Source organism: Hoplias malabaricus, chromosome 4, assembly GCF_029633855.1.
Source record: "Hoplias malabaricus isolate fHopMal1 chromosome 4, fHopMal1.hap1, whole genome shotgun sequence".
In the NCBI taxonomy this organism is placed as follows: domain Eukaryota; kingdom Metazoa; phylum Chordata; class Actinopteri; order Characiformes; family Erythrinidae; genus Hoplias; species Hoplias malabaricus.
The window spans coordinates 68,481,269-68,500,122 of record NC_089803.1 but is presented as its reverse complement, the minus strand read 5'-3'; the positions used below and the strand labels follow the sequence as shown (position 1 = coordinate 68,500,122).

Here is an 18,854-nt window from a genome sequence, read left to right as displayed (position 1 = left end):
AGAAGACCATCCATTGTTGTCGTAGCTTGATTTTGTCAGTTATTTCTTTTATTATTTCTTTTGTATAAAGTGACGTATTTAACCCCAATATTGATTCACTTTTTTCCAGATGGAAACAACAACAGAAAGTTCTCTGTTTTCACCAAGCAAAGTGAGTCTTTCCCTTATTGTGAAAGGAGCTGCTTTTTTAGATTTACAAAATGTGCTATGAAAATTATTACTATACACTGAGTTGCCCATTTATTAGGTAAACCGAGACTGAGCAGTCAGGTTCACACTGGAGGAATGGAGCAATAGAACTACATTTAGGATGATTTCAAGTGTTGTTTATGACCAAGAACCAATTAATCAACATCAGATCCATATGTTAATAAAGTTCTGTTGGCAGCGTGCAGTCAAATCGTCACTGAAATGTTCCCTCATGTAGCGTAAAGCTTTTTTTGTAGAGTTTGGTTTCCTTAATTGCAGAAGAAATGTTAGAGAAAGTGGTGATATCAGAAGAGAATGAGGTGACATTGTTACATTTCATATTTATCAAACTCCACCTCTGTGTTCAAGTGAAGTTGTTTAAACGAAAACACGTTTTCTTCCTTTAGCAACACACAACGACAGCTCCTGCTCATACACAAGAAACCAAGGTAGGAATCTACTCTGTGTGTGTATATATATATATATATATATTATTTAAGTAAGCAATGTGTGAAGCCAATTCTAAATGTTCAGGATAAAAGCTTCAGAGTGTTGTATGAAACTTAAACTTTTCCCGTTGTTTCTGTAACAATGTGATTAGTTCAGAAGCGTAAAATGCTCACTGTGAATTATTCTCAGGAGCCTGAGACAACGGCAGAGCCTCCCCTCTCTACACCAGGAGTCACGGAGCAGGTACTGACTTTACCTCTTTCAGGCATACGTTTGGAAGTGTGATATGTTTACTGACGTGTGTGATCATGTGTTTGTAAAGTATAGTGAAACTACGTCATCCTCAGATCTCAGAACCACACACGCTGGGGAAGAGGTAATAAAACAGAATGCTCTCGCTTTGCTCTCCCTGCTTTTCTTCTTTCTCTTTCACTCAGTTTACTAACGGCACCCACAGAAAGTCTACATTCTTCATAAAATTGGAAACTGGGAGTGGTACATTTTTATTATTTTTTACCAAGCTGACTCATGAAGGGCTGCAGCTCTAGTTTCTCAAAATTTAGGCATCTGCTCGGTCTAAACAGCCCCATCGCCACAAACCATTGGTGCTCTCTTAATGAAAGCTGGGTCTTGACGAATCCTAAGAGATATTCACTGCTTTGAATTTGACAGTTACATTGATTTTCATGACACAATGTCACTTTGTTGAGTTTCCATTCATAGCAGTGTATAACACACGGTTTACAATTTCAGTGTCACGCCTTGGCCCTGTCCTATGTCTGTTTTCCCCGCCATGAGCTCTTGCACATGGCTCTGTTTGTTATTGTTCATGTCTCCGCCCTAGTCTCGCCTTTGTTCCTCCTCCCCATCAGTGTCTCATTTGTAATCCTGTCCCCTTTATTATCAGTCTCAGGTGTCCTTGTGTGTATTTAAGTTCCTTTGTGTCACTTCCTGTTGTCGTTTCCTCTGTTGTCATGTTGTTTGTTCAGTATAGTCTGTCTGTCTCTGCTGTTCCTTGCTTCGTTTGCTCCCTAGTCTTTGTCTCATCTGTTCCTTGGTTTGCTTCTCTTTCCTTTGTCAGTCAGGTCTGTCTGTTTCCTTCCTTGTCTATCAGTACCATTTAGTCAGTTTAGCTCTCCGGGTTCAGGTTTAGTCTGGTTTAGCTCTCCGGGTTCAGGTTTAGTCTGATTTAGCTCTCCGGGTTCAGGTTTAGTCTGATTTAGCTCCCGGGTTCAGGTTTAGTCTGGTTTAGCTCTCCAGGTTCAGGTTTAGTCTGATTTAGCTCTCCGGGTTCAGGTTTAGTCTGGTTTAGCTCTCCGGGTTTAGGTTTAGTCTGGTTTAGCTCTCCGGGTTCAGGTTTAGTCTGATTTAGCTCCCGGGTTCAGGTTTGTCTGGTTTAGCTCTCCAGGTTCAGGTTTAGTCTGATTTAGCTCTCCGGGTTCAGGTTTAGTCTGGTTTAGCTCTCCGGGTTCAGGTTTAGTCTGGGTTAGCTCTCCGGGTTCAGGTTTAGTCTCGCTTAGCTCTCCGGGTTCAGGTTTAGTCTCGCTTAGCTTTCCGGGTTCAGGTTTAGTCTCGCTTAGCTCTCCAGGTTCAGGTTTAGAGCTAAGCTCTCCGGGTTCAGGTTTAGTCTGGTTTAGCTCTCTGGCTTCAGGTTTAGTCTGGTTTAGCTCTCCGGGTTCAGGTTTAGTCCGCTTTGCTCTCCGGGTTCAGGTTTAGTCTGGCTTAGCTCTCCGGGTTCAGGTTTAGTCTGGGTTAGCTCTCCGGTTCAGGTTTAGTCTGGGTTAGCTCTCCGGGTTCAGGTTTAGTCTGGTTTAGCTCTCCGGGTTCAGGTTTAGTCTGGTTTAGCTCTCCGGGTTCAGGTTTAGTCTGGTTTAGCTCTCAGGGTTCAGGTTTAGTCTGGTTTAGCTCTCTGGGTTCAGGTTTAGTCTGGCTTAGCTCTCCGGGTTCAGGTTTAGTCTGGTTTAGCTCTCCGGGTTCAGGTTTAGTCTGGTTTAGCTCTCCGGGTTCAGGTTTAGTCTCGCTTAGCTCTCCGGGTTCAGGTTTAGTCTGGTTTAGCTTTCCGGGTTCAGGTTTAGTCTCGCTTAGCTCTCCGGGTTCAGGTTTAGTCTTGTTTAGCTCTCTGGGTTCAGGTTTAGTCTGGCTTAGCTCTCCGGGTTCAGGTTTAGTCTGGCTTAGCTCTCCAGGTTCAGGTTTAGTCTTGTTTAGCTCTCCGGGTTCAGGTTTAGTCTGGTTTAGCTCTCTGGGTTCAGGTTTAGTCTGGTTTAGCTCTCCGGGTTCAGGATTAGTCCGCTTTGCTCTCCGGGTTCAGGTTTAGTCTGGTTTAGCTCTCCGGGTTCAGGTTTAGTCTGGTTAAGCTCTCCGGGTTCAGGTTTAGTCGGTTTAGCTCTCCGGGTTCTTACATTGATTTTCATGACACAATGTCACTTTGTTGAGTTTCCATTCATAGCAGTGTATAACACACGGTTTACAATTTCAGTGTCACGCCTTGGCCCTGTCCTATGTCTGTTTTCCCCGCCATGAGCTCTTGCACATGGCTCTGTTTGTTATTGTTCATGTCTCCGCCCTAGTCTCGCCTTTGTTCCTCCTCCCTATCAGTGTCTCATTTGTAATCTTGTCCCCTCATTATCAGTCTCAGGTGTCCTTGTGTGTATTTAAGTTACTTTGTGTCACTTCCTGTTGTCGTTTCCTCTGTTGTCATGTTGTTTGTTCAGTATAGTCTGTCTGTCTCTGCTGTTCCTTGCTTCGTTTGCTCCCTAGTCTTTGTCTCATCTGTTCCTTGGTTTGCTTCTCTTTCCTTTGTCAGTCAGGTCTGTCTGTTTCCTTCCTTGTCTATCAGTACCATTTAGTCAGTTTAGCTCTCCGGGTTCAGGTTTAGTCTGGTTTAGCTCTCCGGGTTCAGGTTTAGTCTGGTTTAGCTCTCCGGGTTCAGGTTTAGTCTGATTTAGCTCTCCGGGTTCAGGTTTAGTCTGGTTTAGCTCTCCGGGTTCAGGTTTAGTCTGGTTTAGCTCTCCGGGTTCAGGTTTAGTCTGGTTTAGCTCTCCGGGTTCAGGTTTAGTCTGGTTTAGCTCTCCAGGTTCAGGTTTAGTCTGATTTAGCTCCCGGGTTCAGGTTTGTCTGGTTTAGCTCTCCAGGTTCAGGTTTAGTCTGATTTAGCTCTCCGGGTTCAGGTTTAGTCTGGTTTAGCTCTCCGGGTTCAGGTTTAGTCTGGTTTAGCTCTCCGGGTTCAGGTTTAGTCTGGTTTAGCTCTCTGGGTTCAGGTTTAGTCTGGTTTAGGTCTCCGGGTTCAGGTTTAGTATGGTTTAGCTCTCCGGGTTCAGGTTTAGTCTGGTTTAGCTCTCCGGGTTCAGGTTTAGTCTGGTTTAGCTCTCCGGGTTCAGGTTTAGTCTGGGTTAGCTCTCCGGGTTCAGGTTTAGTCTCGCTTAGCTCTCCGGGTTCAGGTTTAGTCTCGCTTAGCTTTCCGGGTTCAGGTTTAGTCTCGCTTAGCTCTCCGGGTTCAGGTTTAGAGCTAAGCTCTCCGGGTTCAGGTTTAGTCTGGTTTAGCTCTCTGGCTTCAGGTTTAGTCTGGTTTAGCTCTCCGGGTTCAGGTTTAGTCCGCTTTGCTCTCCGGGTTCAGGTTTAGTCTGGGTTAGCTCTCCGGGTTCAGGTTTAGTCTGGGTTAGCTCTCCGGGTTCAGGTTTAGTCTGGGTTAGCTCTCCGGTTCAGGTTTAGTCTGGGTTAGCTCTCCGGGTTCAGGTTTAGTCTGGTTTAGCTCTCCGGGTTCAGGTTTAGTCTGGTTTAGCTCTCCGGGTTCAGGTTTAGTCTGGTTTAGCTCTCAGGGTTCAGGTTTAGTCTGGTTTAGCTCTCTGGGTTCAGGTTTAGTCTGGCTTAGCTCTCCGGGTTCAGGTTTAGTCTGGTTTAGCTCTCCGGGTTCAGGTTTAGTCTGGTTTAGCTCTCCGGGTTCAGGTTTAGTCTCGCTTAGCTCTCCGGGTTCAGGTTTAGTCTTGTTTAGCTCTCCGGGTTCAGGTTTAGTCTGGTTTAGCTCTCTGGGTTCAGGTTTAGTCTGGGTTAGCTCTCCGGGTTCAGGATTAGTCCGCTTTGCTCTCCGGGTTCAGGTTTAGTCTGGTTTAGCTCTCCGGGTTCAGGTTTAGTCTGGTTTAGCTCTCCGGGTTAAGGTTTAGTCTGGTTTAGCTCTCTGGGTTCAGGTTTAGTCTGGCTTAGCTCAGGTTTAGTCTGGTTAAGCTCTCCGGGTTCAGGTTTAGTCGGTTTAGCTCTCCGGGTTCTTACATTGATTTTCATGACACAATGTCACTTTGTTGAGTTTCCATTCATAGCAGTGTATAACACACGGTTTACAATTTCAGTGTCACGCCTTGGCCCTGTCCTATGTCTGTTTTCCCCGCCATGAGCTCTTGCACATGGCTCTGTTTGTTATTGTTCATGTCTCCGCCCTAGTCTCGCCTTTGTTCCTCCTCCCTATCAGTGTCTCATTTGTAATCTTGTCCCCTCATTATCAGTCTCAGGTGTCCTTGTGTGTATTTAAGTTACTTTGTGTCACTTCCTGTTGTCGTTTCCTCTGTTGTCATGTTGTTTGTTCAGTATAGTCTGTCTGTCTCTGCTGTTCCTTGCTTCGTTTGCTCCCTAGTCTTTGTCTCATCTGTTCCTTGGTTTGCTTCTCTTTCCTTTGTCAGTCAGGTCTGTCTGTTTCCTTCCTTGTCTATCAGTACCATTTAGTCAGTTTAGCTCTCCGGGTTCAGGTTTAGTCTGGTTTAGCTCTCCGGGTTCAGGTTTAGTCTGATTTAGCTCTCCGGGTTCAGGTTTAGTCTGGTTTAGCTCTCCGGGTTCAGGTTTAGTCTGGTTTAGCTCTCCGGGTTCAGGTTTAGTCTGGTTTAGCTCTCCAGGTTCAGGTTTAGTCTGATTTAGCTCCCGGGTTCAGGTTTGTCTGGTTTAGCTCTCCAGGTTCAGGTTTAGTCTGATTTAGCTCTCCGGGTTCAGGATTAGTCTGGTTTAGCTCTCCGGGTTCAGGTTTAGTCTGGTTTAGCTCTCCGGGTTCAGGTTTAGTCTGGTTTAGCTCTCCGGGTTCAGGTTTAGTCTGATTTAGCTCTCCGGGTTCAGGTTTAGTCTGGTTTAGCTCTCCGGGTTCAGGTTTAGTCTGGTTTAGCTTTCCGGGTTCAGGTTTAGTCTGATTTAGCTCTCCGGGTTCAGGTTTAGTCTTGTTTAGCTCTCCGGGTTCAGGTTTAGTCTGGTTTAGCTCTCCGGGTTCAGGTTTAGTCTGGTTTAGCTCTCCGGGTTCAGGTTTAGTCTGGTTTAGCTCTCCGGGTTCAGGTTTAGTCTGATTTAGCTCTCCGGGTTCAGGTTTAGTCTGGGTTAGCTCTCCGGGTTCAGGTTTAGTCTGGGTTAGCTCTCCGGGTTCAGGTTTAGTCTGGTTTAGCTCTCCGGGTTCAGGTTTAGTCTGATTTAGCTCTCCGGGTTCAGGTTTAGTCTGGTTTAGCTCTCCGGGTTCAGGTTTAGTCTGATTTAGCTCTCCGGGTTCAGGTTTAGTCTTGTTTAGCTTTCCGGGTTCAGGTTTAGTCTGGTTTAGCTCTCCGGGTTCAGGTTTAGTCTGGTTTAGCTCTCCGGGTTCAGGTTTAGTCTGGTTTAGCTCTCCGGGTTCAGGTTTAGTCTGATTTAGCTCTCCGGGTTCAGGTTTAGTCTGGGTTAGCTCTCCGGGTTCAGGTTTAGTCTGGTTTAGCTCTCCGGGTTCAGGTTTAGTCTGGTTCAGCTCTCCGGGTTCAGGTTTAGTCTGACTTAGCTCTCCGGGTTCAGGTTTAGTCTGGTTTAGCTCTCCGGGTTCAGGTTTAGTCTGATTTAGCTCTCCGGGTTCAGGTTTAGTCTCGCTTAGCTCTCCGGGTTCAGGTTTAGTCTGGTTTACCTCTCCGGGTTCAGGTTTAGTCTGGTTTAGCTCTCCAGGTTCAGGTTTAGTCTGATTTAGCTCCCGGGTTCAGGTTTGTCTGGTTTAGCTCTCCAGGTTCAGGTTTAGTCTGATTTAGCTCTCCGGGTTCAGGTTTAGTCTGGTTTAGCTCTCCGGGTTCAGGTTTAGTCTGGTTTAGCTCTCCGGGTTCAGGTTTAGTCTGGTTTAGCTCTCCGGGTTCAGGTTTAGTCTGATTTAGCTCTCCGGGTTCAGGTTTAGTCTGGGTTAGCTCTCCGGGTTCAGGTTTAGTCTGGGTTAGCTCTCCGGGTTCAGGTTTAGTCTGGTTTAGCTCTCCGGGTTCAGGTTTAGTCTGGTTTAGCTTTCCGGGTTCAGGTTTAGTCTGGTTTAGCTCTCCGGGTTCAGGTTTAGTCTGGGTTAGCTCTCCGGGTTCAGGTTTAGTCTCGCTTAGCTCTCCGGGTTCAGGTTTAGTCTCGCTTAGCTCTCCGGGTTCAGGTTTAGTCTCGCTTAGCTCTCCGGGTTCAGGTTTAGAGCTAAGCTCTCCGGGTTCAGGTTTAGTCTGGTTTAGCTCTCCGGGTTCAGGTTTAGTCTGGTTTAGCTCTCCGGGTTCAGGTTTAGTCCGCTTTGCTCTCCGGGTTCAGGTTTAGTCTGGTTTAGCTCTCCGGGTTCAGGTTTAGTCTGGGTTAGCTCTCCGGGTTCAGGTTTAGTCTGGCTTAGCTCTCCGGGTTCAGGTTTAGTCTGGGTTAGCTCTCCGGGTTCAGGTTTAGTCTGGGTTAGCTCTCTGGTTCAGGTTTAGTCTGGTTTAGCTCTCCAGGTTCAGGTTTAGTCTGGTTTAGCTCTCCGGGTTCAGGTTTAGTCTGGTTTAGCTCTCAGGGTTCAGGTTTAGTCTGGTTTAGCTCTCCGGGTTCAGGTTTAGTCTGGCTTAGCTCTCCGGGTTCAGGTTTAGTCTGGTTTAGCTCTCCGGGTTCAGGTTTAGTCTGATTTAGCTCTCCGGGTTCAGGTTTAGTCTCGCTTAGCTCTCCGGGTTCAGGTTTAGTCTGGTTTACCTCTCCGGGTTCAGGTTTAGTCTCGCTTAGCTCTCTGGGTTCAGGTTTAGTCTGGTTTAGCTCTCCGGGTTCAGGTTTAGTCTGGTTTAGCTCTCCGGGTTCAGGTTTAGTCTGGTTTAGCTCTCTGGGTTCAGGTTTAGTCTGGCTTAGCTCAGGTTTAGTCTGGTTAAGCTCTCCGGGTTCAGGTTTAGTCGGTTTAGCTCTCCGGGTTCGGGTTTAGTCCGCTTAGTTCTCGGGGTTCAGGTTTAGTCTGGCTTAGCTCTCAGGGTTCGGGTTTAATCCGCTTAGCTCTCAGGGTTCAAGTTTAATCCGCTTAGCTCTCAGGGTTCGGGTTTAGTCTGGCTTAGCTCTCAGGGTTCGGGTTTAGTCTGGCTTAGCTCAGGTTTAGTCTGGTTAAGCTCTCCGGGTTCAGGTTTAGTCGGTTTAGCTCTCCGGGTTCGGGTTTAGTCCGCTTAGTTCTCGGGGTTCAGGTTTAGTCTGGCTTAGCTGTCAGGGTTCGGGTTTAATCCGCTTAGCTCTCAGGGTTCGGGTTTAATCCGCTTAGCTCTCAGGGTTCGGGTTTAGTCTGGCTTAGCTCTCAGGGTTCGGGTTTAATCCGCTTAGCTCTCAGGGTTCGGGTTTAGTCCGCTTAGCTCTCAGGGTTCGGGTTTAGTCCGCTTAGCTCTCAGGGTTCGGGCTTAGTCCGCTTAGCTCTCAGGGTTCGGGTTTAGTCCGCTTAGCTCTCAGGGTTCGGGTTTAGTCCGCTTAGCTCTCAGGGTTCGGGTTTAGTCCGCTTAGCTCCCTTTGTCTAGGTCTTTGTCAGTTCCCTGTGTATTGTCTCTCTGTCTGTTTTGTTATCTGTGGTTTGTATAAATAAAGTTCACTGTGTTTTAGCACGTGCGTCCGCCCCCGTGATCCTGATTCCATATCTGCACTGCTCTGACTCTGCAGTTTTAAGACTTCAGCAGGGTTTACTTTCTATATCAAACAGTTTTTGAATACTTAATCATGATTCATCTGCAAGGAAAGGGTTTGTGGCACGACTAATATTACAAAATATTTTTGCAGGCAGTTACTTTTTTTTTTTCATCTGAGACGTTACCAAATAATACACAAAGATAATCTGGTTTCCCATGATATGGATCCTTTAAGGATGCAGACTTTCTGTCGACTGTTTTATCTCCAGAAAACATGTTTGTTTAGCATTAACACTTTCTGTGTCCCACCTTAGACCTTGTGATGTGGCATGAAAAAACAAAAACATCAAGGTTCATTGGTGCTATTAAGGGTCAGTCCTGATTGCTGAGCGTTTGCTGGCTAATTGGATTCATTTGCTGATTGTTTTAGTGCGTATTTTGCCTTGTTTTGAACAGAGTGACTGAAACAGTCATTGGTTAAAAAGATGACTTTTTACTAACCCTTCTATGAATTTCACCAGTGTCAACATTAACAGAGCACATCAAATTCATCATAAATACAGAGGAAACAAACACATGTAAATGAAAACACCCTATTTATATAAAAATAAAACATTCTTAATTATATATTTTTTTCTAACTACATGTATGAACATTTCCAGCATGTGTTTAACTGCAGTGTACCATGTTTTCACAGATTAATAGCTTTGGCGCGCAGAACACAGCGATATATACACACACCAGCTGCTTTTTAATCCGTTCTCTTTCTGAATTCTTAACACAGGCGTTCCCATAGACTCAGGTAGAGGGACACTACTGAGGCTCTGGCAGCACATGTGCCCTTCCTGAGAGAAGGCCTGTAGAAACTGTGAAGCGTTAAAGCTGGGGAAGATCTGACTGACCAGCATTACATGGGGAGGGACTCCTTTTCCGTCGCACAGTGATGATGTCACACGCCACATGCATCATGCCCATGGCGCCTGATAAGAGATCAGAGTATCTGACAAGTGCACACTGTCTTCTACAAAAACAGAGATTTGAAACCCTTCGGCAATAGAGTTACACCTGATCTGCTGCAGTCTTTATTTATTTCCTGTGCCACATGCTCATGAGTGCTCGTTCATTCGAGGGGTGTCATGTGAAAGTCATGTCAAATATATCTCTTCACGATAATGACTGCATATATTTTTTTCAACACTTCTTTATTTATTGAAAATACGTATTGTGTTTTGTTTACTGTGTTCTTTTTTCCTTTAGTTAAAGTATAAAAACGTTGTGTTTTTCCCGTGGATGCTTGGCTATCTGTTGTCACTGGTGAAATTCAATGGTTACTCTGATGTTTTAATCCATTGTGGTGCATGTGTGTCAGTAAATTTGTTCAAATTAACTAAACTAGTGTCCGAGTCTTATTTCCTGTCTAACACCCTTCGAAGCTTCGATGCTTATTACAAGATAAAGGCTATGATCAGAGACCTGGATATCAATACATATCAATAATGAACGTAATACAGTTAAAGGAATAATCTCAGTCTTCCAGATTCGTGGCACAGTTTCCAAAGAATATATCACACTTCAGAACGTGTCCAGTGGCACCTATTGGGTGATTGTGTTAAATGCTAATAAAACAGGGAGATATCAGGGATTAGTCATTTGTTTTATAGGTATCTAAAGCACAAATCCTGAGATCTTATATTGTTTTATTATATTTATTTATTCGTTAATTTATTTATATATTGCTGCTTTTAAATATAGCAGCCTTCGAAATTGAGACATGCCTGTGTTAATCCCTCTGACATCTTTCCTTTTATCAAGATTTCAGTTAAACCAGCTGTGCACATGTGTCGCTATGTATTTCACTTCATAATGTGCCACATGCTTTCAGTGGGAGATTGATGTGGACTGCATGCCAGGCCTCTCAAGGTCCTGCACATGTGATAATGCAGCTTTTTTGTTGTGAGTGTGTGAAATTGTCCACAGGTGTGGGTGACTTTGAGAGTGTGTGTAAAGTTGGTGTAAAATGTGTAAGTGTTGTGTGTATGAGAGACTGTGTGAGTGTGTAAAACTGCCCACATGTGTGAGTGATTGCATGAGTGTGTGAAATTGCCCAGGGTTGTGAGAGTGTGTGTGTGACTGGGTGAGTGTGTGAAATAACTCAGGGTTGTGAATGTGTGTGTGTGTGACTGGGTGAGTGTTTGAAATTGCCCAGGGTTGTGAGTGTGTGTGTGACTGGGTGAGTGTGTGAAATTGCCCAGGGATGTGAGAGTGTGTGTGTGACTGGGTGAGTGTGTGAAATTGCCCAGGGATGTGAGAGTGTGTGTGTGACTGGGTGAGTGTGTGAAATTGCCCAGGGCTGTGAGTGTGTGTGTGACTGGGTGAGTGTGTGAAATTGCCCAGGGTTGTGAGAGTGTGTGTGTGACTGGGTGAGTGTGTGAAATAACCCAGGGATGTGAGTGTGTGCATGTGTGTGTGTGTGTGTGTGTGTGTGTGTGTGTGTGTGTGTGACTGGATGAGTGTGTGAAATTGCCAAGGGTTGTGAGTGTGTGTGTGACTGGGTGAGTGTGTGAAATAACCCAGGGTTGTGAGTGTGTGTGTGTGACTGGGTGAGTGTGTGAAATTGCCCAGGGTTGTGAGTGTGTGTGTGACTGGGTGAGTGTGTTTAGCCCACAGGTGTGAGTGCGTGTGTGACTGGGTGAGTGTGTGTGTGTGTGTGTGTGTGTGTGTGACTGGGTGAGTGTGTGAAATTGCCCAGGGTTGTGAGGGTGTGTGTGTGTGAGTGGGTGAGTGTGTGAAATAACCCAGGGATGTGAGTGTGTGCATGTGTGAGTGGGTGAGTGTGTGTGTGTGTGTGTGTGTGTGTGTGTGTGACTGGATGAGTGTATGAAATTGCCCAGGGTTGTGAGCGTGTGTGTGACTGGGTGAGTGTGTGAAATAACCCAGGGTTGTGAGCGTGTGTGTGACTGGGTGAGTGTGTGAAATAACCCAGGGTTGTGAGTGTGTGTGTGTGTGTGTGTGTGCTTGAACATGTCTGGTGATGCCCGTCTGTGACACTGTTGTTATCAGGGTGTCATATTCGTCTCTGATGCACTGCGAGTGGTGCCTAAGGTGAAGAGGAGTGTCCCCAAGCTGGAAAATGTGGTAAAACAGACAATACATTAACTCTCAACTTTTATAGGAATAAACACTGCACTTTTTCATTCAGAACATTCTTCATACTTTTTATTGCTTCAAGGAGAAACTGAATTTAATCTCTGCCACTGTTGTCTGTTGTCTGTAGGCCTACATGCCTGGAGCGCCAGGAGGACACAACCGGTACGAGCAAGGACGGAAAGTGAGAGACATGTTTGATTATTCAGTACCTCACTCAGTAGTTTGATAATCCTTATGAGCTGTGGCTTTTAACTTAAACCCTTTCCTAACTGCTTCCTCCTGCAGTCGCCATCTGGTGCAAGAAGAAAGAAAAAGCTGAATGTAAGTGTGGATTAATGCCAGAAATAAACAATAAAATACGGTATGCTAAAGTTTGAGTACTCTAACCCTATGCCCTATTTCAGCTGATTTGCTCAGCTGCACATACTGAATAAAAGAAGCCACAATTGTTGCGCAGGCCACGTGCTATGTTTCAAAGTCCAGAGCCTGCAGAATGTTAAAATAAATACCTCTGCACTGAAACTACTTTTATTTCTTCCTTTACGTCTGTTTGTTGTAGAAAAATAAGCAAGAAAACAAGGACCCTGAGCCCGAGCCCGAGCTATACAGAGACCGTGACAGGGGAAGAGAAGAAGATGTGAGAGGGAAAGAATCACACGGTGAAAGGGCAGAGGAGCAACTGTTTGAAAGAGAAGTACAAGAGCCAGACTGGGAGATTCTGGAAGAAGAGAAACACGAGACGGGGTCTGAGCCACATGGAGAGGAGGGCTCTGGTGATGGAGATGACGAGAGGGACTGGGAGGAAGAGCGTGAGAGGGACAGGCTGGAGATGGAGAGAGAAAGGATGGCGCTAGAACGAGAGAGAGAGGAGGAGGAGCTGGAGAGGGAAGCTGTTGTGGCGAGAGAACGAGAGAGGGAGGAAGAGATGGGGCGTGAGGACATAGAGGAGAGAGAGAGGATAGAGTGGGAGTTCATGAAAAGAGAGCAGATAGGAGAGGTGGACAGGGAGGACGACATGAGGACTCACATCTCTCAGTATGAATTTCTGAAGGTAGGAGTGCACTCGGATGTAGTTCCTATTTCCCCGACTGTGCTGTTATGAAATTCTTAGCATTTATTAGCTACATCTAACATACAAACACACCCATTAGCAGTTTTATTTTAGCTTTGGCTCCATGCTCCAAACTGCTGTACGCTCTGGTCAAGGTGAACATCGAGCGGCTCATTATTATTTAAAGCAACAGGCGCTGACACCAGCCAATCTGAACAGGGATATTTAGACAGGGGTAGAACACTGCTGTGGGTTTGGGTCATTGTGGTATTTTGAGCAAAGCAGATCACAGACATTTAATTAAGACCCAAAATGCTCACTTTTGAAAAAGGAGGAGAAAATAAATAAATAAATAAATAAATGGTGATCTCACAGTGGGTGGCACAGTGGCGCAGCAGGTAGTGTCACACAGCTCCAGGGATCTGGAGGTTGTGGGTTCGAGTCCCGCTCCGGGTGACTGTCTGTGAGGAGTGTGGTGTGTTCTCCCTGTGTCTGCGTGGGTTTCCTCCGGGTGACTGTCTGTGAGGAGTGTGGTGTGTTCTCCCTGTGTCTGTGTGGGTTTCCTCCGGGTGACTGTCTGTGAGGAGTGTGGTGTGTTCTCCCTGTGTCTGCGTAGGTTTCCTCCGAGTGACTGTCTGTGAGGAGTGTGGTGTGTTCTCCCTGTGTCTGCGTGGGTTTCCTCCGGGTGACTGTCTGTGAGGAGTGTGGTGTGTTCTCTCCCTGTGTCTCCTGTGTGGTGCAGCAGGTAGTGTCACAGTCACACAGCTCCAGGGGTCTGGAGGTTGTGGCGCAGCCAGGTAGTGTCACAGTCACACAGCTCCAGGGATCTGGAGGTTGTGGGTTCGAGTCCCGCTCCGGGTGACTGTCTGTGAGGGGTGTGGTGTGTTCTCTCTGTGTCTGCATGGGCTTCCTCCGGGTGACTGTCTGTGAGGAGTGTGGTGTGTTCTCTCTGTGTCTGCGTGGGTTTCCTCCGAGTGATTGTCTGTGAGGAGTGTGGTGTGTTTTCCCTGTGTCTGTGTGGGTTTCCTCCGAGTGACTGTCTGTGAGGAGTGTGGTGTGTTCTCCCTGTGTCTGCGTGGGTTTCCTCCGAGTGATTGTCTGTGAGGAGTGTGGTGTGTTCTCTCTGTGTCTGCGTGGGTTTCCTCCGGGTGACTGTCTGTGAGGAGTGTGGTGTGTTCTCCCTGTGTCTGCGTGGGTTTCCTCCGAGTGACTGTCTGTGAGGAGTGTGGTGTGTTCTCTCTGTGTCTGCGTGGGTTTCCTCCAGGTGACTGTCTGTGAGGAGTGTGGTGTGTTCTCCCTGTGTCTGCGTGGGTTTCCTCCGGGTGCTCTGGTTTCCTCCCACGGTCCAAAAACACACATTGGTAGGTGGATTGGTGACTCAAAAGTGTCCGTAGGTGTGATTGTGTGTGTTGCTGTGAAGGGTGTATTACGCCTTGCGCCCAATGATTCCAGGTAGGCTCTGGACCCACCGTGACCCTGAACTGGATAAGGGTTACAGATAATGAATGAATGAATGAATGATCTCACAGTATTGAATATGTAAAAAAATGGAAGACTCAGATTTGGGTTGGGGATCAGTTTGCAAGAGTTCAGTCAAGAGTTTTACTGAACAAAAATGTGTGGTCAAAGCTGGGGTCAAAATAGGCTTAAAGCAACACTAGATGGTACATTAAACCTTCAGCTTCTAAATCGTTGTTGTGGTTCACTGACCTGTAATATGGAGAACCCCTGCCACTGCTACTCTGGGCTCTGCACTACAGAAACTACACTATGTAACATTTGGAGGAGGTTAGCAAACCATCGCCCTTCCTCCCTCCTTGGTTTCAGACCAATGTTGTAAAAGTGAATCACACTCTGCAACAGTAGGGGAGCTCAGGAGCAAAAATACCTAATCTCACCCAGTGTTCCTTTAAGGCAATCCACATAATAAAGGGTGAAATATTTGAGAACCGGGACTAGAAAATAAAGACCAGATGCTTGCAAGATACTAGCCATATTTCACAAATATGAAGTGTGACTGGAGAGCTTCTAAAGGAAGGTAATGTTGTCCAGGTGAGAGCACTACTGAGGTCAACATGGCAGAGTGAATTAGTGGATGGTGAGACCTGAGGTCTTGTGACAGTATGCTTGGTGTTTTTGATAAAATAGCCAATGAATGTAGGTCTATATTCTTTCGCACTCACTGTAGTTCATGGTCAACAGTATTAGAGATGCTTGTATCGAATGTAATATCTTGTTTTGTTTTAAAGGGTCCTCCTGGTGAAAATGGTCTTCCAGGGGTTAAGGTGATTTACTTTTTACCTTTACATATTTCATTCAAATATGCTTTATGTTTTAAGTATACTAATATCAAAGTACTAGTAATATACTTGTAATGATACTATTTCAATGCTTCTCGGGAAAACATTGGCCCAATATTTAGTTCCTAAGTATATTCTAGGTGTAAGAGTAGTAGTCTTTAAATACACAACCTTTGTACATCTAAGTTTTATTTAAATTGCAGCTATAGTTAAATAAACTAGTTTGTTGGTATACGTTACTAGTTATAAATGTCAGGAACGCGTGGACTGACGGAGGTGGACACACTTGCTAAAACACAATGATTAACTTTATTTACAACACAAGATAACAATACAGAGACAGATTAACATAACTAGACAATACTTAAACAAAGAAAGACCTAGACAGAGAGACAGATACTTAAGAGACAGACTGAGAGAGCTAAACAGACTAAAACTGGACAGAGAACTAGACAGAGAACTAAACAGACCTAGACATGGAGAGCTAAATAAATACCTGGACAAGGAGAACTAAACAAACAAACCTAGACAGAAAGCTAAAATAGACAAACCTAATGAGAACTCAAAGCACATGGAAGAAACAGAGAGACCAGACAGATACACAGGGAGATGAACCAAATCAAGGAACAGACAAGCAAACATGGACCGAATCCAAGAACCAACAAGACAGCCATGCAAACATGGAATGTCCAACAAACACACACACAGAGACAAGGGAACTTAAATGCACACCACAGACAAGAAACACCTGGGACGGCTAATGAGAGGGCAGGGTAACAAATGAGACACGGATGAGGAGGAGGAACAAAGGCAGGACTAGGGCGGAGACATGAACAAAAACATACAGAACCATGTGCTAAGTGAGCACATGGCAGGGACAACAGACAAGACAGAACAAGGGCGTGACAATAAACTTCTGTTCCACATATAATTGTAATTGATTGCAATATGAATAAAACCTGTTACAATACTCCCAAACCCAACCCGGTATCAGGGTGAAAACATACAAATATTTTGTGAAAAAACCAGATTTTGTAAATTGTGTACAAAATAAACGTAAATATCTGGCAACCCTGACGTAAAAAATCAGCCTAAAAAAAACTTTGCCTGCAGCTGGATTCTGGAATTGTAACTTCTTGTGTGATTTCTGTTTTCTGGTTTGTTTCAAACCCACCCACACCTACTGACATCATCCACCTCCGTTCCAGAGGTTGGGAAGTTATTACTGTCAATCATGACAGCAGCGCAGAACAGCGTCCTCACACCACTAGCTTTGATGTCGTCCGTTCTATTTTTACCGTATCGTGACTGAAGTAATGTAACGTGAATATTTGTCCTTCTCTCCGTCTGTACATTACCCCCTCAGCTTTCATGCACACTGTAGCTTAAGCCGGCCAAGCCCAAAGCCACTGGAGTGACTGAGCACCATTCAGTACCAGTACTAATCATCTAACACCACTACTATTATATAATAAGGTCCATCTGTTGCTGTTGTTTTGTTTTGTTTTCTGTCTGCTCAGGGGGAGGTTGGAGAGAAAGGACAAAAGGTAATTTTCAGCTCGACAAATAAATAGCATCTTTTAAGGCTAACGACTTTGATGCTGGATGAAAACACTGGTATGCTCTTTTAGGGGGAGCCTGGGATTGGGCACCGAGGGCCTGTTGGTCAAGCTGGTTCCCCTGGACAAAAGGTAAATACTGGTCATAGTGACTCACTTATGAGATATTGTGTATCTTTCATTTCCTCTATTGTGCTTTTTGTGTTGTTGTTCCTCTAGGGTGAGCCTGGAGAACCAGGGCCACCTGGAGCGCAGGGCATTCAAGGTATCCATGGAAACCCAGGGATCCCAGGCACACCAGGTCAAAGAGGTCTGCCGGGGGAATCTGGAGAGCCAGGCAGAGAGGTGAGTACGGGTCCTCTTCATGTTGGCCCCGATGATGCCAGCGTCCCGACAAAAACGGCATCTTGATGTTTTTACTTTACTCCCGTGCAGGGGGACAGAGGAAAACGAGGGAAAACTGGATCACCTGGCTCTCCAGGTGCTGCTGGACCTCCAGGAAATGAGGTAGGCAGCGTTTAGAATTTGCATGAGAGAAGGAAGAACAGGAAAGGGAAAATATTAATAGTTTGTCAGTGTATAAATATGCAATTTGTCAATAATATTCAGCCACGTTTTAATTAGTTAGTTAAAGGGTCACTGTGCTGTGGAATATCAACAGCACATGACCAGGTCAAGCATCAAAGGACAGTTACCAGCTTCTCTCTTGCTTCAACTCTGGGTCTGAAAGAATGTGTAGCTTTCAAAATGCTGTTACTGAGGAAAGGACATAGTCTGCTGAACTCCGTTGAGCTGCTGAAGCCTCTGTTATTTTCTGACATTGGACAGTGTTGAGTTCATTGATGCGTCTATGAATTATTTTATGTTTTTTTATTCTTTGTAGGGACCACCAGGTCCTCCTGGAGCGAAAGGTGAAAAGGCAAGTGATATATTTCTACCCTTATTGTTAGATGTGGCAGCATTGAAAATGGAAGGTCATACCTTGAAAAAAATGTGCCATCTGTTATGTCCAGGGTGACAGCATCCCAGGGGAGCCAGGAGATCGAGGCGTGGCTGGGCTTCCAGGCCGCAGGGTAGTGCTTCAGTACACATTCATGTGATATTCATACCACTGTGCTGCTATGCGAGAGTATAGAGAGGGGATGAATTATGGTTGAAGATCCATTTTTAAATGCTTTCTCACCATAATGTCGTTAACAATATCTATTTCCTTGTAAATGAAATCCAGGGCGGCAAGGGCACGGCAGGTGCCAGAGGAGCTCCAGGACTGATGGTAAGTGGCAGTGACAGGTTCTGAAACAGATACACTGCACAACAATGCAGATATCAGCCTCGTCTCATCTGCGCTGATGAATGGGTCAATGCTTTAAGATGAGGGGCATTATTCCTTTCTACTGAATCTGAATACAGCAACAGTAATGAACAGATACTCGATTTAACTTAACATTTTCTGCCTTTATTTTAGTACAATTCACATGCAGTTTGCACATTTTATTTTCTTTATTAATTTTTAATGATTTAATGAGTGTAATACATTCATATTTCATCATTTTTAACTGTGAGGCACCGCATGGAACTGGCTTGTAATTCACTCATTCACAAACAAATTTATTCTCTCATTTACTCACTCACAAACTCATTCAAACAAACTTTCACTCAATCATTCATTCATTCATTCATTATCTGTAACCCTTATCCAGTTCAGGGTCACGGTGGGTCCAGAGACTACCTGGAATCATTGGGCGCAAGGCCACTGATTCACAGTGAACACACCCTGGAGGGGGCACCAGTCCTTCACAGGGCAACACACATATTCACTTACACCTATGGACACTTTCAAGTCGCCAATCCACATACCAGCGTGTGTTTTTGGACTGTGAGAGGAAACCGGAGGAAACCCACACACACACAGGGAGAACACACCACACTCCTCACAGACAGTCACCCGGAGGAAACCCATGCGGACACAGCGAGAACACACCACACTCCTCACAGTCAGTCACCCGGAGGAAACCCACGCGGACACAGGGAGAACACGCCACACTCCTCACAGACAGTCACCCGGAGGAAACCCACAAAGACACTGAGAGAACACACCACACTCCTCACAGACAGTCACCCGGAGGAAACCCACGCAGACACAGGGAGAACACACCACACTCCTCACAGAGGGTCACCCGGAGGAAACCCACGCAGACACAGAGAGAACACACCATACTCCTCACAGACAGTCACCCAGAAGAAACCCACGCAGACACAGGGAGAACACACCACACTCCTCACAGACAGTCACCCGGAGGAAACCCACAAAGACACTGAGAGAACACACCAC

At 45.6% G+C, this 18,854-nt stretch overlaps 1 protein-coding gene across 4 annotated transcripts in view; it reads left to right on the top strand.

Moving 5' to 3' along the window:
- col7a1l (collagen type VII alpha 1-like) overlaps positions 1–18,854 on the top strand; it is a 116,327-nt gene that overhangs the window by 79,955 nt on the left and 17,518 nt on the right. For all 4 annotated transcript variants that reach the window (XR_010802150.1, XM_066667536.1, XM_066667537.1 and 1 more), the window contains 16 exons: positions 110–151; positions 597–638; positions 829–882; positions 962–1,015; positions 11,526–11,600; positions 11,740–11,793; positions 11,898–11,933; positions 12,172–12,663; positions 14,913–14,948; positions 16,484–16,510; positions 16,595–16,654; positions 16,742–16,867; positions 16,958–17,029; positions 17,406–17,441; positions 17,536–17,595; positions 17,751–17,795. Coding sequence is in view for 3 of the 4 variants with exons in the window: in XM_066667536.1 (XP_066523633.1) it covers positions 110–151; positions 597–638; positions 829–882; positions 962–1,015; positions 11,526–11,600; positions 11,740–11,793; positions 11,898–11,933; positions 12,172–12,663; positions 14,913–14,948; positions 16,484–16,510; positions 16,595–16,654; positions 16,742–16,867; positions 16,958–17,029; positions 17,406–17,441; positions 17,536–17,595; positions 17,751–17,795 (1,311 nt within the window). In the remaining variant the exon portion in view is untranslated. The remainder of the gene's footprint in view (positions 1–109; positions 152–596; positions 639–828; positions 883–961; positions 1,016–11,525; positions 11,601–11,739; positions 11,794–11,897; positions 11,934–12,171; positions 12,664–14,912; positions 14,949–16,483; positions 16,511–16,594; positions 16,655–16,741; positions 16,868–16,957; positions 17,030–17,405; positions 17,442–17,535; positions 17,596–17,750; positions 17,796–18,854) is intronic.